The sequence below is a fragment of the Plecotus auritus genome, assembly GCF_963455305.1.
Source record: "Plecotus auritus genome assembly, chromosome: 12".
NCBI classification, from domain to species: Eukaryota; Metazoa; Chordata; class Mammalia; order Chiroptera; family Vespertilionidae; genus Plecotus; species Plecotus auritus.
The window spans coordinates 29505509-29529160 of NC_137778.1; the positions used below are offsets into that span (position 1 = coordinate 29505509).

At 58.6% G+C, this 23652-nt stretch overlaps 1 protein-coding gene across 4 annotated transcripts; it reads right to left on the reverse strand.

Annotated features, from left to right (window-relative positions):
• Nucleotides 1-1016: 1016 nt before the first annotated feature.
• LOC308237350 (ephrin-A3) lies at nt 1017-23341 on the reverse strand. Of its 4 annotated transcripts, none has more exons than XM_080647974.1 (5): nt 9983-10238; nt 3885-4174; nt 3424-3489; nt 3160-3237; nt 1017-2940 (listed from the first exon to the last, which is right to left on the reverse strand). In XM_080647974.1, the coding sequence occupies exons 1-5, from the start codon at nt 10114-10116 to the stop codon at nt 2810-2812; spliced, it is 699 nt and encodes a 232-aa protein (XP_080504100.1). In that variant the 5' UTR covers nt 10117-10238; the 3' UTR covers nt 1017-2809. The 4 variants fall into 4 exon arrangements, with proteins under 4 accessions (XP_080504100.1, XP_080504103.1, XP_080504101.1 ...); XM_080647977.1 differs by lacking the exon at nt 9983-10238 and adding an exon at nt 23200-23341 and having other exon boundaries at nt 1835-2940; XM_080647975.1 differs by lacking the exon at nt 3160-3237 and having other exon boundaries at nt 1839-2940.
• Between the last annotated feature and the right edge of the window lie 311 nt (nt 23342-23652).

Consider the following 23652-nt stretch of genomic DNA (forward strand, 5'->3'; position numbering starts at 1 on the left):
AGTCGTCCCGTTCCTGGAGTTTGAATCCACTAGGCCCTCCCCTCTCAGCCAGCCACACTCTGTCCCACGAGCCCCTGGGATCCAGGGAGCCTGCGGCCTCGGCCCACTGCTATGGCTCCTTCACGGGACACACCCACCCTCCTCAGCCTGCAAGGCCCTTGAGACTCCCCTGCAGGGCTCCGGCTGTGCGCCGCTGCTCCCGGCAGCCTCCTCCCCGTGTCCCCAGGTGAAACTGCTTTCCTCTTGTTCCTGCAGCCTCCTGGCACTTCCCCACGTTGTCCCTGGGTATATGGTCACGTGTGTGTGACTAATCCCTATGGACACATGCTAAGTGATGAGTGTGTTCGAGGGTAGAGACCCTCTTCTCTGTATCTACCCAGCATAGAGCCTGGCACTCAGCAGGGGCTCACCCAGTGTCCACCGCCGACGGGACTGACCAGCCTCCCTGTGCGGTCCGGTCTCAGTCCGGTGCACTGGCTGTGCCTGGTTCCTCCCCATCTGTCCTCCCATCCCCACTCCTCCCTGCTCTGCCAGTGGGAAACCTACACACCCTCCAGGGTCCGCTGAAAGTTAATTTCCCGTGAGCACAGAGGAGAGACACAGGACCTGTGCCCAGGGACTCCCACAATGCTGCTGGCAAGAGCCCCCGGGCACCCAGGAGGGCCGCTCACCCAGGGCCCACACGGTGGCAGTGAGAGCCTGGTTGAGACGAGTCCCCAGGGTGCACAGCTTGACAATGAGGAAAAGGCACCCCCTCCCGGGCCAGCTGGGCAAGCAGAGGCTTGATCGGTTCTGGACCCTATCAGCACGCCCCACAGTGCCCACCGGTCCACCCGGCCTCGTGCAGCCTGGACAGGGTAACAGCTCCTCAGAAGCAACCGTGGACGCCCCCCCCCTCCCCTCTTGTCCTCACTCACAAGCTGCTGAGCGTGTGCGGCCCCGGCACTGGCTAACTCTCAGCCCTTTGGCCACAACATTTTGAACCAGTAAAATAAATGTACAAAGGAAACCAATTCGATTGAAACACGGTTATCAAAGCATTTACTTTGTTTGGCACAGTGACATATAGGCTTTTATTCACACGGTAAAAACAAGGTCTAATAACTAGCTACCTTGTTGTCATTTCAAAGTTGTGTGCAGAGTAAATGCTATCTTGAGATATCTCCAAAAACTGTAATGCAGTCGGAAAACATCTATGATTTCTGTTGCTTATGAAGTCACAGGCCCTGTTAACTACTGTGGCTTGTTGCCCGAGTACATAAGGGAAGGTTAAACTCCAGCTACAGGTGAGTAAAAATAAAGCTATCACTTTCTTCCTACCTAGGTTCATACCCTGAAGTGGAAAGAAAAGGAGAAATGCGTCACTGATTGAGCCTTACACTCCTGTCATTTAATCTGTACACTAACCCGGAGAGAGATGTATTATAACCCAGGTTTGTTTTTTTTTCTTGAGAGAGAGAAACATAGATTTGTTGTTCCTCTTATTTATGAATTCAGTGGTTGATTCTTGTATGTGCCCTGACGAGGGTCTGAACCCGAAAGCATGGTGTATCTAACAACAGAGCTGCCCGCTGCCCGGCCGGGGCTGTAACCAGGGTTTCCTCATGAGACACCTGAGGTCAGGAAGTTGCCCCAAGTCATCCAGGCCCAGCTGGAAGCCCCTGTTGCTCCTTCCACACAGAGCTGCCTCCTCGAGGTAAGTTACAGAGCAAGGTGTTCGGTGGTCCCATTGGCCCTAGAATACCCTCCCCCACAAAGGCCCTGTGACCTTGGGGAGGGCGGTGTCTAGTGTATAGAAGGCTCATGACCCCTGGAAATCACACACACTCATTTTTGTTTCCAGTTTATTTTTTTAGACTAAGAGCAGAGTATGAAAGTCACAGCCAAAGCACTTGAAAAAGGCCCAGGAGGATGGGTGGGGACCACAGAGATGGACAGAGGAAGGTCCTGGGAGCTGGGTCCTGGCTCAGGGCTGGAGGGGAAGGGCATTGTTGTCTCACGGTCTCCAAAAGTGTCTGTGCGTTGCATAGGTCTTGTCTTCACAGAAGACAAAAGAGGGGCCAGGGGGTCCCCCAGTGGGGGGCCTAGCCTGGTGGGGAAGGGGTCTGAAGTTGGAAGGGGACGTCGAGGAAGGTCAGGGGGGTGGGGACGGGAGGGACTGTCTGTCTGTACATTATATATAGAGATATAGAGCTGTACATGCCTGCCTGGCACCCCAGAGCCCACCCCTTGTCACCCTCTTCCACTGCCCACCCCCCCAGGGGTGTCTCCTTGTAAACTTGGATTCCATCCAAACCACAGTCCTGGGGGTGGGAGTGGGGGGAGGAGGACGTGCTTATTGCTGTAAACAGGGTAAGGGGGCAGTGAGTGATGCCACCCCCTCGCCCATCGAGTCCCCTCCCTGTGTTCTGCCCCTGGAAGAGAGGGGTGGGGGTGTCTCCCACGCTTCAATTTGCTCTCTTTGGGGCATATTTATCTCTCTGGGGGAACAAAAGGGGAGGGCACCAGGGGTCAGAGAAAGGTACCAGGGGTCAGGGAGTCCTGAGCACTACCTTTGATGGCCCCCCAGTTTGGTACCAAACATTACCCAAGCCATAAGGCCACTGGGACCCATGGCTTCCCTGTGCCTGGTCCACTAGTGACAAGTGGAGGGAGGGGCAGAAGGGATGGGCACAGATGTATGGTGCAGACCCCACTTTCAGCCACTGGAGGAGGGTCTAGGCCTCTGGGCGAGGCTTCCCTGGGAGGCCAAAGTCTCCCTATTTGGGCCCGCCCCGCCCCATCGCCCCCCACCAAGGGAGGAGCAGAGCTAGGAGGCCAAGAGTGTCATGAGGAAGAAGGCGATGCCCACCGCCAGGGGCAGGTGTTCCCGCTTGGGGCTGGTCCCGCTGATGCTCTTCTCAAGCTTGGGCACCTGGGGGTTCTCTCCCTCAAAGTCTTCTGTGGATAGATGAAGAGACAGACAGATGAGGGCTGGGCTGTGCGCCAGGGCGGGGGCACGCGGCAGCGGCGGCAGCAGCAGCAGGGGAGCAGGGGACGTGACCACCCACGGTGGTAGGAGGGATGGGTGTCCCCAGGGGGAAGTCATGCGAGGTGAACAGGCACCGGGGACGGGACTGCGGTTCCAGCAGTGGCCACCAGAGGGCGCTGCGAACTCACCCAGCACGTTGATCTTCACATTGGGGCCCATGGTGAACTGGGGGAGAGTGGGGACCGGCTTCTCCCCGGAATGCGATGCTGCGGGGTAGGGTGCGGGTGGGGAAAGAGGAGGGGAGAGTCAGGGCCAGGGTCCCCTCCCCCTGCTACAGCTGGGGAGCGAGTCCCCCTCTCCTGTGCCCTCCGCCCTCACCCCCAGGAAGCCAGGGGAGCCCCAAAGCAGGGGAGCTGAGGATGGGGTCGCGGCTGGGAGCCGGTTATACTCACTGGAGGCGCAGCAGACGAACACCTTCATCCTCAGACACTTCCAGTGCAGGTTGTGGGTGGGCGTGGCTGGGGAGGACACGGAGCCTGAGTGGCCTTCTCCCGGTTTGCACCTGGTGCCCTCACTCAAACTCACCCCACTGCCCCTCCCGGGGAGTCTCCTTCCGTAGCTCCCGGACACTATGGACACTGGTCACGAGGCTCAGCTGTCAGCGCCAGAAGCCCCTTGGTTCCTAGAACTCAACCCAGACCCCTGAGATCCCACCCCTGGGATGTTCGACACAGAAAGTGGCTACGACCCGAACTTAGGATTCACCAAACACCTCTCGGCCTTCCTACACTGCCTGGGAACTGAAATCCCGGGGTCCCCCGTCCCCAAGCCCCATAGCGGGGAATCACTCCTAGCGACCTGGGGGTGACAGCCCGCCCGGCCCTGGGGACACCCCCCCCCCCGTGTCACTCACAGATGTAGTAGTACTCGTGGCCGGCGTGGAACTCGTAGCCCAGAGAGAAGGCGCTGTAGCGCTGGAACTTCTCCGAGAACTTGATGGGGCTGTGGGAGGCGTGCGGCCGGTTGCATTCCCAGCGCTTGAAGCCCTGGCTGGCGTTGCAGGAGCGATAGCCGGCGCGGCTCACCATGTACAGCACGTACTGCTCCGCCCCGCCGCCCGGCCCCGAGCTGTTGTAGTGCGGGCAGTAGATGTCCAGGTAGTCGTTCACGTTGACCTGCACCGTGTAGCCCTCTCGCCGCAGGCTGCGGGGGACGGGCAGCGGGTCAGAGAAGCAGCTCCCAGCCACCCGCTCTCCACCTCACTGCTCCGCACACCTTCCCCAGGGTCCTCGAGCTCCCCGGCTCTTCGGAGCCCCTCTCCCCATCCCTGCCTTCCCCAGGACCCCATGCCGCCGGCCCGCACTACATGTAGACTTCCGGCCTGTTTCTGGTCCTGTCCTCCTGGTGGCCACCAGAGGGCAGAAAAGGCGCAGGGAAGCCCCGCCGGCCTCCAAGGAAAGGAGGCGGAGAGAAAGGTGGAGGGAAGTAGGGAACGCCGGCTTTGGTTACCACAGAAACGGCGCAGGCCCCTGCGATTCCGATACCTAGACCCGGATTTCCTCCTTCCATTCCCCATAATTCACCAGTGGGGCGGGGGGGTAGAGGCAGGGAGAACAGTGAAAGTGGGAGGAATCCCTCCGGGTAGATAAGCACCCTCCATCCCATCTCCCCGCATGCTTTCCTGAGGCTGCCAGGCCAACGCCAAGGCCAGTCCGATAGGACCTGCCCTCACACAAGCATGTATGCAGGCTTCATGCATATACATGCATAGTTCTAAGGTACACACACAAACATGGAAATGCTCCGTTGTATGTGTGCTGAACTTGCACACCAGTATTGGTTGACCTCCGCAATCTCAAATTCTCTCCTTGCTTTCTCTCTCTCTCTCTCTCTCTCTCTCTCTCTCTCTCTCACACACACACACACACACACACAAGCACACGCTTTCTCTATAGTAACACTGGTCTCTGTACCTTGAGTCCCACTGACCTCCACCTTGAGGCCATGGGCATTAGGTCCCCCTGTGACAATGTATCAGGGAGTTAAGGAACTCAATATCAAGGCTCCACATGGTATCATACCAACCAGCCCACACTTTTGTATCTATACGTCTCCCTCCGTCCTCAGCCTGGGCACCACTGTCCCTTAAAGATGCTGGGCGGAGCAGTGGGCCCAGTGCCTAGACAGATGGCTTTCCTCGTACTTCCCTGACCCTCCTATGGGACAGAGGAGCAGATGCTGGGCACCTTGTAATCCCCACCTGCCTTATTAGTCACCATCAAAGCACTGGTCTTCACACTGGTGATGCAGAGATGGGAGAAACATCTGAGTGGAGAGAAAAATTCAGAGAACTAGGCAGCAATTTCCCCTCATTTCCTTAGGGCAGGAATGCATACATCTTGGCAGTGAGAGGGAGAGTGGGGGACACAAGAAGGCATGGGATCTTTGGCAAAATGTCAAACCACTGGAGTCCCTGAGAACTCCCTAAGGGGAGGGGCTGGCTCCCCATGTCGCCAGGCCCCTCCCAGTTCCACAAACAGTAATTAGATCTCTTAGGGAAAGGAGTTTGGAGGCTCTGCATGGGGAAGGGCCTTGAGGGTCCCTCCCCACCTTACCCTACTTCCTTGGCCTTGCCTGTACCACCCTTTCCCTAAACATCTCCTTCCAGGCCTGGCAGTAAGGCAGACAGGTGAGCACTGGCGCTTGGGCACCCAGTAAGAATGGGCACAGCTTCTCTGAGTCATCAGGAATGCTACTAGCCCCACTCAGTTCCCACGGGAGTGATGGGTCACTCAGGCCACTCCCTGGCCCTGGCACTCAGGTGGGCAGGAGTACTGGCCTGGGGCACTGGGAGCAGGGAAACGGGTTAGACCAGGCCTGGCTCCCAGCTGCCACCCTAGGTTTGCCTATCTCCAACCCCAAAGGCTTTGAGGAGGAGGCCACCAGTGGTAGGGGGACACGTCTGGAACAGCTGCATAGCCACACTGGGGCCTCTGTCCTTGAGCCTCACCCAGGTTCCCAACCCTGCTCTGAAGTGGCCCCTCCCTGGGGGGCCTTCTCAGTTCCCCTTACCAGCAGGGAATAAGCCAAAGCCAGAGCTATTGCTATAGGTACCTCAGTTTCCCACGTGGGGTTGCTGGGTGACGACAAATGAAGAGAAACCATCTCTTACCGATCCCAGGGTTGGGCTGAAATGCCCCCAAAGCTGGGCACCTGGGAGCGAAAGACCTACTTGTGGAATGGCTGTGCCCAGCTGGAATGTGTCCAACGGGGGGCAGAAGGGCTGGGTGCCAGGAATCCCAGCCACACTGCTAGAAGACCCGGGGGCTGCGTGGCCTGGGTGCTTTCTTTAAACCTCCCTGTCTTCATAGTGAAGAAGGCGACACTAGGCCGGGTGAAGCTCGCTACTAACCCCTCCTCCAGGGCTGTACCTCCCCAGCCTAGAGCCCCGCCCCTGGTAGGGGGTGGGGCGAGCTGGGATCTGGGGATTGGGTGGTACCTGCCCCTTAAAACAGTTCTCTATTCTCCCCCACTAGCCTCCCACGTCTCTCAAATAAAGGCGAGTGTCCACTCACCCCACCTGGAGGGGGTGGCGCCTCACCCGTTATTTCGTCTCTCCTGGCTCTCACCGCCTCCGGTGCGCCTTACTCTCAGCTTTCTGTCTGCTGGAACCTGGTGGTGGGCGGCGGGAGAGCGGGAAGAAGCAAACCTCTACCCCCACACCGCAGGGCAATTTGGAGCAGTTAAACAGGGTATCTAAACCATCAGGGAGTAGGGAAAAGATCCTACAGAGCCCGGATCTAGTTAAATCCCTGCCCCCACGCCTAGATGTGGGAATGCCGAGCTAAGGAAGTGGAGGAAGGATGTGAAGACACCGGACCGTCTCCTCCCCTCTAGCGCGCGCTCCCGAGGCCTCGTGCGGCTCGCTCCTGCAGGCGAGGCCAGACCACGTGTGCGCAACGTGGGGACCGCGCGCCCGGCTGGAGGTGGGTGGGTGGGTGGCGGGAACGCTCGCGAGTTGGCGGGTGCACACGGACACCCCCGCACCCTTCTGGCTCACTGGGCCTCGGAACTCCCGCCCCGCCGGGTCTGGCCCTGAGCTCCACTGGCCGGCGTCGGTGGGAGAGAATTCGCGCGCGCCACACATCCCTGCCCCTCCTCCCTGCGACAGCGGCGGTGGCGGCGAAGGTTTATTGATCTGCAGCGGCGGAGAAGCGCGAGAGCCCCGCCGAAAGCGAGCCGCACAGAGCCGAGCGTCTGGAGACGCACACCAAGGGGGGAGATGAACAGAGACTGGATCCACTGAGAAATCCCGGAAAGGGAGCGAGGCACGGAGAAAGAGAGGGGCCCTGAAACCAAGAGAAAGAGGGAAGAGTGAAAACCCAGAGGCTTGGAGAAAGGGGGAGACATAGAGGCTGGTCCAGAGAGGCCCACACACAGCAGAGAGAGAGACAGTGAGACGCAAAGGAGGTTACCAGCGGCAAGCAAGGGGCGCAAGGCACGCTCGGTGACAGGGAGGAAACAGAGACCAGCGTGGATGCAGTAGAGCCTCAATAAATGTGTTAATAAATGTATGAATGAAAGCAGTCAGAACTGAAGCATTTCAGAGAGACAGGGAGGGAGGCAGCTAGAGAAAGGTGTTCCTGAGGCTGCTTGAGCAGGGCGGATACCAGCACACCTGCTCAGCATTGGAAAGAACCGAAGCACAGGCCAGGGCGCAGACATTCGGCCATCGGTTCGCCGCTGGCGCCCCCCCCCCCACTCAATTCCAGGCTCAGGGGGCCCCTGAACCTCACACTCATCCTTCTCTCCAGCCCTAGTTTCTGGTCTAGGCTGGGAACAGGTCTGACTCTTCCAGGAGACCGAACGGAGGGCTGAGTGGGGGCAGCGGGCGAGATCTCGACCTCACGGAGGGCGCAGCCCCCAGGTCTGTCAAAGAAGGCCCCGCACGTGTCCCACCGGCACCCTCCCACGTGACCCAGGAGGAGGGGTCGCAAGACCCTCTCCATGTGACCCCAAGGGGCAGAGACCCTCTGCATGTGACGGGGTGGGAGCCGGCAGCCTGGCTCACGTGACCGGGGGCAGGGGCGCGGGAGCCTGTGGCTCGGCCCGGCCCCGCCCCCAGCTCCCTGGCCCTCTCCTCTCCCGGCTACGGAGCACGTCGCTCTCACGATTTATGGGGCCGCGGCTGCCGCAGTGAGGGAGCCGGGGAGCCCGGGCGCAGCGGCAACAAAGGCCGAGGATGTGAGGCGGGGGTGGCGGCAGCCTCCCGGCCCGGTGTGCACCCCCTCCCACCTCTGCCGGTCCAGACCTGCGGGGAGCGGGAAAGACAGAAAGGAGGCTACCGGAACCCGGGTTCCCCCATCCTCTCCCAGGGCTTTCACCTGAGCCCAGGTGTATGCGGGGGAGGGGAGGCTGATCAACAACATCCCCCCACCCACCCTTTCCCTCCCCCCGCCGTTCCGCATCCCTCTGGCTCCGGCTTCCGCTGAGAACCTGGGGGTGCCCGAGGGCGGTGGGGAACCCGGGCCCCTCACCCGAAAGCTCTTCACTCCCTGCCAGACTCTAGCGGGGCAGAGGGCGGACATGTGAGTCTGGGGGAGGGGGACAAGCTAATGGAACCGGGGAGTAGGCCCCTAGCACCCCCGGAGTTCTCCGAGTTCCACTCCGCGGGGGAGGGGCCGCATCCCCACCTAGAGGTTTCCATGGGAAGCGAGAAGGGGGCGCCGTGGGCTCATCCCCACCCCCAGTCTGACACTCGGGCGCGAGGTGGGAGAGAGGGGGAGGCGCGGAGCCCCAACAACAAAGAGCTGAGCGGCGAGCGGCAGCCCCTCCCCCGGGAGGCTGGGGGTCGCAGCCGCCGGCCCTCCCGGTACCTTCCCCCGGGGCCTCGCCATTGCTCCGGGAGTCGCCTCCGGGGTGGGAGCCAGAGGCAGTGCCGCCGCCTGGGCAGGTGTGACAGTGACCCCCCGTGTCCCCAGGGATCCCCCCCAACACACAGACACACACGGGGTGATCCACACGGCGGCTCGGCCGGGAGGAGAAGACAAGGGCAGCCAGGACTGAGCAGAAAGAGAACCTGGCCCCGCAGCCGGCACCCAGCCGCCGCGCCACACACCCGGGAAACCACAGGGCCGCCCGACACCCGCCCAGACCGCGGCGCGCCGACAGCCACCAAGCCCAGACGTGGCCGGCCACGCGGACGGCGGCCGCAGCCCCCTCCCCGACCTGTCCCCTGCTCCCACCCTCAGCCGAACGCCGACGCAGACACACAAATCACACACTCAGACAAACACGCACACTGACAGCCGCGCACGCCCGCTCACACTTAGAGCCACACGCCATCCCAGCCCGGGTGTGTGTGTGTGTGTGCGCGCGCGTATGTGACAAGCCATCTCCCTGCTTCCTTCCCTCTCACCACTACCCCACGTCCCCATCCTCACCAACCAGTACCCCGGTGCCCCCTGACTCTGAGACCCGGCCCAGCTCACCCAGCCAGGCTTATGCATACAACCCGGGCAACCCCTCCGCCGTCGTTCTGAGGAGGTACTCAATCGGATGCCCAGCCTCAGCTCTGGGCCCCACTTTTAAAAGCAGGAGTCCGAGACAGAACCCCTTGAAACGCTCACCACTGAAAACAGGTCATCCCTGCCCCCCACCAAAAACGGATGGCCTACCCCCAGCACACTGGTACTCCCCAACCCCAGCCCGGCGAAGGCAGTGACGCTGGGGGCACTGTGGGATGGGGGTGTGGAGAAAAGCCAAGGTGGGGTGGGGGTCCCTGAACAGCCTGCTCTGAACGGCCAAAGCCTCCTTACTATACCTCAACAGCCTCTTTCAGACGCCCCCCGAGTTTCCCAGACGCCCACAGAGTGTGCCCCCCTCTCCTTCGCCTCCCAACACCCAGCTGTGCTCTCGCAGGACTCCCATCTAGGTTCCCCCAGGACTCCCGAGCCCACCAGCTTCCCCTTCACTGACGCGGGACGCACGAGCTCCCGGCCCCGGACTCACTGCTGGTTGGAGCTGTTCCAGTACACCGTGTGCCGGTTTCCCAGCGCCCCCCCGGGGCCCGGGGCCAGCAGCGGCAGCAGCGGCACCGGCACGAGCAGCAACAGCAGCAGCAGCAGCAGCGCAGCCGCCGCCATCCCCCGAGCCGCCGCCGCCGCCGCCCCCCAACTGAGCCCCGCGCTCCGGGCTTCTGGCTTCCCAGCTCCCTGCTGCCGCGGCCGACGGCCCTGGAGCCTTAGGCCACGCCCCCAGCCTTCCCTCCGCCCGGGCGCGCTCCCGAAGCCCCGCCCTGGGCGCGCTCCCGCTAGGCCCCGCCCCGTGTGGGCCTGGAGTGCGCGGCGCGTGGGAGGTTGGACCCGTGCTACCCGCGCGCTCCTCGCCTCTCCCTCCGAGGTTTAATTTGCTACCGCTGGTCCTAGGTTTTCTGCTCCCTAGGCTGGCGTTCCCAAGTGGATTAGGGAGGCCCAGACAGGGATCTCCACCTGGAGTGAGCACATTAATTTCTGGGATGGGGTAGAGACTTGAAAAGAAGGTGGGGATCCAGGACCTCTTAATCAGTGGCACTAGACCCCCTTTCTTTTTGAACGGTCTGGCTCTCTGCTCCTTCCATTCCCCTCTTCCCATGTGAATGGAGAGTCAGGGGGGTCCTAGAGGGTGTGGACAAGCCCTCAGCTGGCACCAGCACCTGACAGCTGTTGACTTGAAGCTCCCACCTGAGCAGGAGGCTTATTTTTCGTGGGGGTGGGGTAGAGGAGCTCAACCCCCAAGAATGTCAATCCTGGGTGCTGGAAGGGCCCCAGCAGTCCAGGGCCAAGGTGGAGGAGGGACCCAGGAGAGACCGCTGGAGCAAACCAGGCTTTCCTGGGCCACACATACAATTCTTCACATACTCTGGCAGGCCTCCTCCCAGTGCAGTGATGTTCTTAGGTATTCTCTCACTCCTACTCCCATCAACACGGACAAGAGGGCAGAGCACCCGGGGTCCCAGCTCTCACCACAGTCATTGTCCTACAGTGACACCCAAGCACAGTCATTACGTACACACAGGAGAAAAAGCTGACACCCAGAAGCTGACACCAACTTATAGACACACACATGCCCCTTGCACATGTGCGCACATGCACAAGTAAAGGTAATTTCAGATAACTAGAGATCTGTAGAAACACAGACACTTAGATGTACAGAGACAGGGGAGCATACACCCAGACACATGCACACACACAACTCATACACAGACCTACATGCACCTTCGGATGCACACATAGCTCCGTGAGCTCCTTTCTTTTCCTAGGACGGAGAAGGTGAGCGAAAGGGTCTAGACTAGAATCCTGTTCACCTCCCATCTCATCTCTTTTGGAGAGGCTCAGACTGAGTGATGAGGAGAACCAGGTCTCAGACCAGGTTCTCAGAACTCAAGCCAACCACCCGTGTGCAGGGGAACAGGCATAATGTTCTTTTCGTCTTTACCGCAGGAGAGAGAACACACAGGCACCCTTCATCCACTTACCCTTGGCGGGACAGAAGTCCTGACCACACGCCCACCTTGGTGCTGGGTTTGGGGGAAGGGCAGTGTCATCCAGAACAGGTCCCATGTCTAGTGCTGCTCTGTGCTCCCTCAGCTCCTCTCCACCCCAGGAGATCTCCTCTCCCTTCTCAGGAGCCAGAAAATAAATTGGGCCCCTTGGGGTGGAAAGGGAGACTGCAAACAGCTCTCCCTCCCCCGAGACGCCTATCCCCAAGGAGATTTGTTTCACCTGAATGATGCTAACCTGCCTACTCCAGGTGCCACAGATCCCAGCCCCTTCCCTGCCTCCCACACTCCCTGCTCTGCAAAGGGAAGCTTCTCTCTGTGGGGCTCACGGTTGCCAATAATCACAGGGAGTCGGAGCTTGCTGGTTGAGGACTTTAGATTTGATTTTAGAAGCTCTAAATCCCTGTTTGTAGAGTCTGGACCCCACTTACAGCTGTGGGCCCTTTTCTGTAGGGCCCAGATCCTCCTCTTTAGAAACTAGCACTCTCACATCCACCCTCCAAGAGTCACCGAGCCCCTTTCTCTAGAATCTGGAGCTCTCTTGATAGGATTTAAGCAGCTCTCTCTATGGAGTCTAAGCCTCTGGATCAGGATACTCTCTGTAGGACCTAGGCCTGTGTCTAGAGCAGGGGTGGGCAAACTTTTTGACTCGAGAGCCACAATGGGTTCTTAAACTGGACCGGAGGGCCGGAACAAAAGCATGGATGGAGTGTTTGTGTGAACTAATATAAATTCAAAGTAAAGGAGCGGAGGGGAGAGCAAGAGAACCGGATAGAACAGCCGGATCCGGCCCGAGGGCCGTAGTTTGCCCAAGGCTGGTCTAGACTCTATAGGATCCGGTGCGTTGCCTGTTTGGGCCTCTATCCAAATCAGCTGGTGGCTGACTTGACCTTTTGTGTGAATTAGAAAAAGCACTCCTCTATGCAGACCCAGTCCTTAGAGGGCATCTCATGGCAAATGGTGCCTATGTGCAAAAACAAAGGTGCCACTTCCTTCAGCAGAGGCGGCCCTATGTGTCTCCCTATCTTGGGCTAATGTCAGCCTGGACTCCCGCTGAGGTCGCTTCTTTGTGCCACGCACAAACCACACAACTGTATGTATCAGTTCTGACTTCAGGGCATACACTTCCAGCTATAAGGCCTAGGCCTGTCTATAGGCCTCTACTCATGGGTTCTGGGATTCTCTAAGGATTGGTTCTCTGTGTATGAGATCGGGGCCACTGTCTACATGTCTGGGATCTGACCTGATGCAGGTCTCTTTCTGTGGCATCTGGGCTGCCACCAATGGGGTCTAGGCCTCTGTTTATAACTGTGACTCAAATTTTTCCTGATTGTGACTTGTGTATTTTGCATTTGTAATATAGTAAACACACACACACACACACATTCACATATAACTGGAACAGTAATTTTTATGAAACAATACTTACCTTTACTACTTACCTTTACTACAGAGGATACACTTTGATATTTTTCTTCTGTTCTATTCTTTTAAAAAATTTTCAAATATGGCCCTGGCTGGTGTGGCTCAGTTGGTTGAGCATCGTCCCATGTACTAAGATGTCACTCCGGTCAGGGCACATGCCTGGGTTGTGGGCTGGATCCCCCGTATGGGCTGTGCAGGAGGTAGTCAATCAATGTTTCTCTCTCTCCCACTCCCTCCTTTTCTCTCTAAAATCAATAATAATAAAAAACACATTAAAATGTTTTAAATAAAAGGCTGATTGAAATCCATAAAATTGATTTCTTGATTTTACTACTTCTAATGGGTCACAAGCTACAGTCTGAACCACTGGTGCCTAAGGCCTGGGCCCAGAGCAACACTTCTCTGCAGTGTGAGGGTCTCTGTTGAGCCTGGGCTTCTCCCAGGACCGGTCCTCTCTCTAGGTCTCAGGCCTCTTTTTCCTGCAGGCGTTGCCTTCATTTCCTTCCGACCCTCAGGCTTTCCAGTACACTGCTAGCTGCCCTGTTCTCCCCAGGAGGCAGTGAGCGCAGGCTCTTGGGGGCTCTCTGAGCCTGGTACCTCGCCCTTCTACCCCTGAGGCCTAGGAGGCAGGGAGTGGAACAGGTCAGGGGCAGAGGGAGTACTCAGGCTGTGGCCCAAGATGGCTCCCAGGACATTGGGTGGCAATCAGGGAGCTCAGCTGAGCTGTGTTCAATAAATCATGGAGGCTAGGGCCTAGGGAGAGGGAGGCCAGGAGGGAAGGGGGCCATGAATAAATAATTCATGTAAACAATGAACAAGGAGCCCTGGCTGGCATGGCTCAGTACAGTGTCGGCCTGTGCACCGAGGGGCTGCGGGTTTGATTTTCAGTCAAGGGCACATACCTGGGTTGCAGGTTCGATTCCCACCCGGGTCAGTGTGGCACATGTGGGAAATGACCAATCGATGTTCTCTCTCTCTCTCTCTCTCTCTCTCTCTCTCTCTCTCTCTCTCTCTCTCTCTCTCTCTTCCTCCTTCCCTCCATTCCAGATTCTCCAAAAATCAATGGAAAAAAGTATCACTCAGTACACAAATCAATCAATAAAAATAAAAACAAAAAATAAACAAGGAGCCTGTGAGGAGGGGGATCAGACACGTGTGTGAGTGGGAGAAGCAGCTGCCAGCCCCAGACATAAAATATTCACAGGTTTTCCACCTAGCAGAGGGCCCATGTATGTGCCCAGTGCTGGCAGGTGGTTTGTGTGGTTCTAACATGGAAACCTGGGTATTAACAAGGAAGGCAATGCATGGATCTTCTGACTTCCAAATGTATGTGTCAGCACGGTATTCTAATGTCCATGAGTTGACATGGAACTACACACGTGACTGACAGTGGGAACACAGTGCTCTGCTGTGTGGTCCGGGACACAGGAAATGAGGGTGCAGGGCTAGGTAGGTGGGGTTGGGGTGTAATAATCTCTTATCCTAGTCATGCCCTGATCCTTCTAATGAGCCTCGCAAGCTGAGAAGCCTGAATCGGGGAGGCATCTCGGGAACCAGACTGGAGGTGTGTGACTCCTCTGAGTGTGCTTAAAGAAAGCTGAAAGGGAGGCAGCCTGGCTTAGCAGTTACCAGGATGGACTTGGGGTTGAATTCCAGTCCTACCACTCATGGGCTGTGTTAGTCACTTCACTCCTCTGAGACTGTAACGTGGGGCTAATCACACTCTATCTGTAGGAGCTGGTTGTTGTGGGGATTAAGATTCATGTCTGGGAAGCACTTAGCACAGTGTTTAGGACCTACAGAGTCCGATGAATGGCGGCCTCCTTGTCATTATTATGACGAGGTTATCTCTCAATGTCCACCTACCTAGACTAGCCCCAGACTCCTTTTCCATCTGTTCTTCCCCATCGCCAAGCTTCTCTAATAGCTATCATAGTGGGAGAGGTGGCCTAGGGCTTGGGGAGAAGGGATGGGTGGGAAAAGATTAGATAGAATCAGGGAGAGAAGTTACAGCCAAAAACGGAGGTCCCATCCTTGACAGTGTGGAAGGAGGGGTCCTTGACCTTCTCCTCAGACCCCAGAACCTCTCCTTGACCCCTCACATTCTCCCTTGGGACTCTCTTCTCTTTCCTGCCACCACAAATTTAGCTTTCTAGCAAGTGGCTGCAAGAAGACAGAGGGGATTGGGGTAGAGGTCTCTGAATATAGAGACCATCCCGACTCCTTGTCCTCCCTCTCACCCCCATGCCTGTCCTCACTGCAAGCTCTAGCTACCACCCTCTGCCTACAGCGGCCAAGGGCTTCCCTGGCAAAGATGGCTATGTCTGGGCAAACCCAGAGACATGGCATCCCAGCGTGGGTGGGGAGGATCCTGGCTGAAGCGAGCCGGAGAGGGCCAGGGTGGAGGACCCGGGGCCCCCCAGTGGGCCCCAGCATTCCCCAGCCCTCTCGTGTACCCTGGAAAGGATCCGTTCCCTTCGGGAGAAAACAGCAGACAGGTCTGAGCTGGCCTGCTCCTCAGAAGACAGAAGAACAGGCTGGGGGAGGGGGCCTGAGATCTTAGTGGGGAGTGGTGGCTGTAACCCCCATGGCTCCTCTGGGGAGCCAGGAGTAGATGGCCTAGGCACACCCTACCATAGCCTGGGGCTCCCCCCTCCCCCCTGGCCAGTCTTCTGCCACTTGGAGAGCCAAAGGTCTGGGCCCCCAGGCGGGAAGATGGTGCCTGCTCACCCCTTCCCAGAGAGCCAACATCGGTTCTTCACTTCCCCTCCCCTGGGCTGGGCAGGTTCGGGCTAATCTTCGCAAGAGCTTCATAGCAAACATTGATCTGTAATAAAACCACAACGTGTGTTCCGGAGAAGATTCCAGACACAGAGAGATCCAGACAACATACAGACACACTCACACACATAGACACACACAGCTCTGAGAGGCAGACACCAGCAGTCCTGAAAACACAGCTAAGCATGGACTCACGCTGAGTCAAATGCACATCCCCTCCCTACCATAAATGTAGTCCTTCAAAACCCAAGCCTTCTCTGACAGCCGATTTCCCTGTGTTATCGTAGCACTTTGTACATAGCTCTATAATAGACTTGCACTTGGCATTATAATTATTTGTTAGCCAGTTTGTCTTCTCCAGTAATCTGAAGATTTCCTAAGGGAAGAAATCTTGTCTTGTGCAAGTGTTACCCTCAGCATCTAGCAGGCAGCTTGGTATTTAGTTAGTAGGAGTAGGTGAGGTGCTTAATAAATAATTGTTGAATTGATGAACAGAGGAATAAATGCATCTAGACAGTGGTATCCCCCCTCCCCCCACAACCTCTCAGAAGCACAGAGGATACCAAGTGCATGCTACTCATGCCTCTGGCCCCACCCTCTTGTCTCTTAGTCCCCTGATCTTACTGCCTCTCGGCTTCCTCAAAGGCCCCTTCTTTCTCCTTCTTCTCTCAATGCAAGACCATGAATTTGAGTCCGGCCTGAGGGCTGGCAGGCAATGTATGGGTTAATGACACCTCATTAGGGTTTAATTGGAGGAAGGAAGCTGTCCTGGCACCAGACAGGTGGGCAGGCCTGCCCCTGGCTGGAAGCAGGCATCCCCTGTTCCAGCACCCTGCCAGGTGTGTGCATTATTTGGCCCTGGAGATCCTAAACCCAGTCGGGGGCACCTCCCCCCACCATTTGCTTTGCCAATTTAGTCTCTAGGCAGTACAGACCAGTCTTCCCCATCTGTCACCAAACATTCAGAGGGGGAGTCAGACTTCTTGTCCTTTCTCTTTTAGGCTGGGCCCCTCCCACTTCAGGAGAGGCTGGAGGCTGGGAAGAGGGGTCGGGTAAGGAACTGGACAACTGAGAGATAACACGAAGGGGTGGGTTTGGGATACAGACAGCGACAGAGAAATACAGCCACGGGGCTCAGAACTTGGGAGATGTCTGCCCAATTTGACCTTAAATGAAGAGAATGCAAATGAGATGCAGACGATATGCAGATGAACACGAGGATCTCAGAATTTACATCCCCAGTGGCAGCAGCTCTGCACCCAGGACCCAGCGCTGTTGACAGTACCCTCTCCTAATCTCCCTGGCTTAAGTGGCTCTGACCATTACTTTGAGTGAGAAAAAGGACCTCAAGGAAGATAAGAGCTTGGTTGGGCTAGAGCCGCAGGACCTGGGAGGCTGAGCTCCACCCCTGTCTCCCCGCCCTCAACCCAAGCGCCACCAAGATGCCAATGGAACTCAAGCACTAACCACTCTCCAGGTATTGCTCGGACGCACCGTCGGTTGCTATGGGGACCCCTCCCACGTCCATGCCTGAACCAATGGGCGTCACTGCTGATGACCTCATGCCCTAGGCCCCCGAATTCTATTGGTTATTTGGAAGCCATAGTGCCCCTCTCCAGCTGCGTCAGGGCTGGGGATCCCCCATGACTGGTGTGGCCTACTGAAAGAAGGGCGCGCTGGGAGCTCACAATTTGCTGAATGAATGAAAAAGGGGGAAAAGGGATGAGTCACAAAAAGGCCAAAACTTCAGGGTTTTGCCTGAAGGGAGATTTGCACCCCCCCCCCCACCCTAAAGAATGGAGCGGATCGGGTCGCAGAGACTCGTCTTTCAGGCTCTCCGGGCAGAGAGAGTGAGCAAAGATGAGTGGAGTTTTCGCATGTTTGGGAGAGAGTAGGGCAGGCCCAGCAAATTGAGGGCCTCACCCTCTGCCGTCTAGCGCCGCTGAGTTTAGGGGAGATCGGTGACGCCCCAAAACTTGCAGAGCTGCCCAAGCCTCCTGGAACCGCGCCCGGAACACGCCTGGAGGACTTCTATGGGGAGGGAGGGAGGGCTGTACCGGAAGCCTGCTCGGCCTCAGGAGCGGACTTAGCTCTCGCTCTCCACGGGGACTTGCCCCGGGACTGAGTCAGGGCCCAGGCTGAGCGGAAAGTGAGGGTAGGGAGGCTGGCTTGGCTTGAGGCCTGCGGCCCCACTGGCCTGAGTTTGCGGCTCCACCCCCCTTCACCCCCCACAAGGGCACAGCTGCCGTGGTGTCGCCTCGCACCTGCAGGGAGTTGGGCGGCCGGCGAGGGCGTGTGCCTGTGTCAAGGGTGCGACGAGAGGGAGGCCAGAGAGGAGTGAGGTCCCAGCCGGCCGCGCCGGGGTTTCTCTCGCACCTGCGTCCGTACCGCGAGCCGCGCGCCCGGCTCGGTCTGCTAAGAGGGGCCCCGTCTGGGACAGCTGGAAGCAGAGGGAGACCCCTCACAGTTCTCAGCGCACAGCTGGGCTGCTACCCAGTCGCCCCGCCTGCCCTGCCTATGGTTTCCCTGGAGAGGGGTGGAGGCAGTACAGTCGGATGACAGGGCGACATACAGACAGACACACATTCTGGATGACTGTAGACGGAACTCGAACCCAGAATCACAAGACAGCCTTCAGCTCAGATCCCACGTGCCGCACTCCAGCCCCCCTCCCCCTTGCTAAAGATGGCTTGAGATGAGGCCCTGACACCCGCCTACCCAGGCCCTGGCACCCACAGACGCGGCACGTTCTGAAGGGGCCTCCAATGGGGGGAGGGCTCCACTCGCGCCTGCTCCCGGGCACTGCCGTCCTCCATCCCAGGCCTCAGCCAGAGAAATGGAATTAACCGAGAGGGACCCGGGCCTGACCTAGGTACTCCGGGGGTGGGGGAGGGACTCGCAATCCCCAGCATTTCAATCTGTCAGTCTCTGGCCCCCAGCATCCCCACCCCACTCCACCCCGGGTGTTCACACTCTGCCTCTCGCTGCCGCAGCCGCGGAGCTAATGAGCACAACATCCACCTATCGATCCGGGCTCAGTGCCAGGCGGCCGGCACCGTGCCGCGGAGGCAGTGGGGCACAGGGGAGGTAGAACACAGCTTGGGGTGGGGGGGAGGGAAAGGGCGCCCTTTCCCCTGGCGCCACCCAGGACATCATTCAGAAAGAGGGTCCGGGTTGGGTTTGAGGGGATCACAGCCTTGTCTGCAGAGGTAGAAGAGTGTGGGGCTGAGAGCAAAGGGGGCCCTCCCTCCTGGGCCCACCCCTCCCTCCTTATAAAAGCGAAGAACAAAGAGGCCGCTGGGGATGGAGGCTTTGATCTGACCCCACCTTCCCAGTTCTAGGCCAGGCACCGCCCAGACCGCCCTTGGGAGGGAGAGAGACGCTCAGCTCTCAGGGACCCAAGCGTCCTGAGTGCCGTCTTCCCGTGGCACTGCCTGGTGCTGCCACAGTTTGGGCAGTGCCCCAATTGGGTGGGCTGTCAGGAGCATCTACCCTCTCCTCAGCACAGGAAGCCAGCTCGGGAGGTGGGTGAGGGTGCCAAGCTCCACAGCTGCTGCTGGCACCCACTCCACACTGCCCAGAGGGGTGCCCACTGAGGCCTGGCATGGATGGCCCGGGCACAGCTGGCATGGAGGTCAGGCCAAGCCAAGCTGAGAGCAGAGGCCGCAGGGAGTCCTGGTGTCAAGGAAGGAGCCAGGGGGCAGTAGGTTGAGGAGAGCAACAAAAAAGATGGGTGGTTTATTGAGGGTTTGGTCCAGAAACTTATAAAAATACAAACTGGTATGAAATTCAGCCTCATGGCAAGTCTGTCTTCACAGAAGACAAGTGAGTGACCCCTGGAAGGGAAGGTGCTGCCCTAGGGCAGGGGCCCACAGGGCACGGGGCACAGATGGCAGGTCTGGGCTGCTTCCTTGCCCTGGTCCTTCAGTCTACCGGCCCAGCTCTTCGTCTTGGCCCCAGCAGGCTCAAGGATTCAATCCCACCGAATTCCAGTCTTCCTGGGAGATGGATAAGGCCACCAAAGCACCTGTGGAGACCTGGGCTTAGCTTGCCTCCGTTCCAGATGCCCAAGGCTGAATGCAGCTCCCCGGTGGCTCCTCTTCAGCCTGGGGTGAGGGGCCAGCACCGCAGAGGTCACCTCAGACCCTCTGGCTTCCCTCATCGCTCCTCCATCTTGTCTGTCTGGCTTGGCACCCCTAGCTCAGGTGGCAGGGGCTCCTCCTCCAGGGAGTCTTGGGAGGGCTCTGGCTCCTGGGGTGGCAGGAAGGGTCCACTTGGCTCAGAGAACTCGCAGGAGACGAAGGATTGGGAGCAGCAGCAGCGGCAAGAGACAGAGGGGGCTGGGAGTGCCCCCACCTTGCCACCCCGATGTGCCACTCTCTCCAGGGCTCCCAACAGGATGAGCTGACTCAGACTCTGTGAGGGGGAGGGGAGCACCGATGTGTCCTCCATTCCAGCAGCCTCCTTTCACTCTCCCCATTAGCTGTTCACTCCCCTCCTATTCTCCAGGATCTTTCAAATCAGCTGCTCCCTCCCCATGATCTACCACCTTGTCCTCTCTAAACCCAGCTTCCAAGTCTCCCCCAAATTGCCAGTGTAGACCACCAGCTCAGCTAACGCTTTTGAAGGCCTTGCCCCCGGAGATGTGATTCTGCTGGCCCAGCACACAGACTGCAGTGGGAGCTCCCACAGGCTGCACAGGGGAGAAGGGGCCAGAGCTTACAGCCCTCCCTGAACCCCTCTAAGTCCCCCAGGCTCTCCCCATGCCTTCCCTCCTTCCCAAGATGGGCCCCTAGCCAGAGGGCTGCTCCCCGTGCCCCAACCCACTTACTGCTCTCCTTGCAGCAGACAGACACCTGGAGCCTCAAACACTGGCCAGAACTCCCGGGCGTCGGCACCGCTGGTTGGTGGGAGGAAAATGTGAGCACAGGCTGGTGTGCAGGCTCTGTTTCAGACCCTCCCAAGTTCTCTTCTCTGCAGTTCCTGGAAAACTTTTCCTTCCTTTTGGGCCCCATCCAGGTGCCAGGCCCCATTGATGGCTGCTCCTCATCCCCTCAGCCCCTTTCCCAGCTCCTCCTCCTCCTCTCTATAGACTCACTCTAGATGCCCCCTCAGTCCTGGACTCAGGGCCCCTCCAGCCCCCCTCTCTGACCACAGCCCCTCCTGCCTCCCCCGTCCCAGGTCTGGTCTTCATTCCCAGTCCCAGCCCTCCTCCTCACCTTAGGCTCTCTGCCTTGACTGGTGGCAAAGTCAGGCGACCCCTCCCACCCTCCCCCAAGAGGCAGCCAGTGAGCCCGTCCTCACTCACAGATGTAGTAGTAGGTCTCTCCAGGCAAAAACTCGAAGCCAAGGGAGAAGGGTGTGAAGCGCTGAATCTTCTCGGAGAATTTAACAGGGCCAAAGGGGGCGAAGGGGAGGGAGCACTCCCAGCGCTTGAAGGCACCTGCCCCTTGTGCCTGGCAGGCCTCATAGCCCGACCGGTCCACCATGTACAAAGCAAACATCTCAGGGCCCTCAGGGGGCCCCGGACCCTCATAGTGAGGGCAGAAGATGTCGAGGTAGTCGTTGAGGCCCAGCTCCACCACAGCGTCTCCTCGAAGCAGCCTGCAGACACAAGGTAGGCGTGGGCTGAGGGGGTCATGGTGGGGCACACTTGGGGCACAAGGGTCAGAGATACCCTTTCCAGGGGTCTCTGCCAGCCTCTGCCCTGCCCTCTGGAGAGGCCTGCGTTCTCTAGACGGACAACTTCTGAGGGACAAAAGACAGTGCAAGAAAGAGATGGGCAACAGGTTCCCAGGTGCAGAGGTGAAGGACTGCAGTGCTCACAACCACGAGGCTCCAAGGTGAGAAGGCCTCTCACCCCACCCTGCCTTTGCTGCTGGAGCTGCCCCATCTCTCCAGCCCGGTGCCCAGCCAGGGCCTGGCTCAGCACCTGTGCTTCATAACTGTTAGCTGGACGGCTGCTGCGAAGGAGCTGGAACAGAGGCAAGGGGCAGAGATCTGGGCCCCAGGGCGGTCACAGGGATGGAGACTGGGAGCAGTATCCTCTTTAAAAGATGCACGGCGAGGGAGACTGTCCTTGAGCTCTCAATCCAAGGCTGAAAAGAACGCCACTGGGGGAGTGGATGGTGGGTGCCTCCTTTTTTTTTGCAAGGACAAGCAAGTGCCAGACATGGAGGGGAGCCCCCTGTATGTATCACCCAATCTTCAGCCTCCTCAGCACTCCCTTCCCCACCTCTTGGGAGCTGCCTGGGGGAGCCAGTGCAGGTGGGAAGGACTGGGACATACTGCCCCCCACAGCATCAAATACAGCATGAGCCACGCCCCCTCCCTACCACACTGACACACAACCCAGCTGGATGTAGGAAAGGCCTCCAACTGTCCCTCAATGGGTGGTCCAAGGACCACCAGTATCAGGAGTTCTGATTAGAAATGCAGGTTCCTGGGGCTCAGCTCAGACCTCCTAGAACACCAGTCAGGCCTTTGTATGTTTTCTTTCGCCGGATCCTTAGTGCCTTGAGAAGTGCCCGGCAAAAGGACAGCGCTCGATAAATATTTGTGAATTGAGTGCATGAACCAGAAACCTCAGAGTTGGGGGCTAGGAACCTGAATTTTTAACACGTCCTCTCAGCGATTCAGAGGTACTGGTCTGGAACACAGAGAGAGGAATTCCGAGTTGGCAGACAACAATAGCTCTTATCATATGGTATTGGTATTATAATGACCTGTCCGGGCGCCTGCCCTCCCCAGGGGGTCTTTGGGCTCTGGGAGGACAGAGTAGGACCTAGACTCTAGGTCTTCTCAGCTTTCTAATCCCTGCCCCCCTAGCACCGGTCCCAGTACACAGTATGCTCCTGATAAATGTTAGTGAGTGAATAAATACAGAGTCACAATTTGTCTCCAGCAGATGGAGAAAGCAGAGAGGCAGGGGGAACTGGGGAGGGGTATGGAGGCAGGGAGGTCAAACGACATACCCGAAGGTGATTCGGCTAGAAGGGCAGGGCCCCGACTGGAGAGAAACAGAAGGACGATAAGGACCGAGATGAAAGCAGAGATGCCAAATGAGAGGTCAGGAATCTGAGTGAGTGTCGGAGGGCAGGCCAAGCGAGCAGTAGAGTAACCCTTGCTCTTTCACAAGAGTAAAGCCTCCTTCCAGGCTGGCGGGAGGCTGGGGAGTCCCCAGAAGAGAGGCGAAGGGGGCGGGGCTCGGAGAACAGGCCAAGGCCCCTCAGCCCGGCTCCAGGAGCCTACCTACCATGATTGGGACTGGGGTTCTCGGCGCGTCCCCCAACACGTGCGGGTCGGGGGAGACCCAGGGCACGCCTCGCCCCTCCCCCCTCCCCTGTCGACTCAAACAAAGGAGTCCCGGCGCGCGGCCGGGTGCGGGCGGCGCGGCGCGGCGCGCAGGGCGAGTCGGAGGGACGCGCGCCCAGCCCCGGAGCGCCCAGGCCCGGCCGGCGCTGCCTGGGTTCGGCCCGGCTACCTGGGGTTACTGGAGTTCCAATAGAAGTCGTGACGGAGGCCAGAGCCCCCTTGCAGCGGGGAGCCGAGCAGCGCGGCCCAGAGGACAGTCTGCAGCAGGGGCAGCAGCCGCATCGCCCCCCGCGGTCCGGTCTGGTCTGGTTCGGCCCGGCCCACTTCGCTCCGGCCGCGAGAAAGGTACAAAGTGGAGGGGCGGGGGGCGTGCGGGGGCCTCACGGACCACGCCCCTGGATAACTTTCCACCAATGGGAGCGCGTCTCCGCCTCTCTGCTCAGCGCCAGCTCCGGTTAACCCCCTGTGAGCCCGTTACCAGCGCCAGGTTAGCCAGGCGCCTGCTGAGGCTGGACCGGATTGTGAGGGGGCGGGAGGGACGTTTTGCACTCTCCATGCGGGTTATAAAGGAGGCTGTATCTTTCGTGTCCGCATTAGTACAAGGCAGAAGGCGTTATCGGGA

Bases quoted from the DNA above. Each gene is read 5' to 3' on its own strand.
- LOC308237350 (XM_080647974.1), bottom strand. From the start codon at position 10,116: ATGGCGGCGGCTGCGCTGCTGCTGCTGCTGCTGTTGCTGCTCGTGCCG. The intron at 3,238-3,423 runs GTGAGTATAACC...CCTACCCCGCAG, and splicing joins GTTCGTCTGCTGCGCCTCCA to CATCGCATTCCGGGGAGAAG. The intron at 2,941-3,159 runs GTGAGTTCGCAG...ATCTATCCACAG, and splicing joins TGTGAAGATCAACGTGCTGG to AAGACTTTGAGGGAGAGAAC.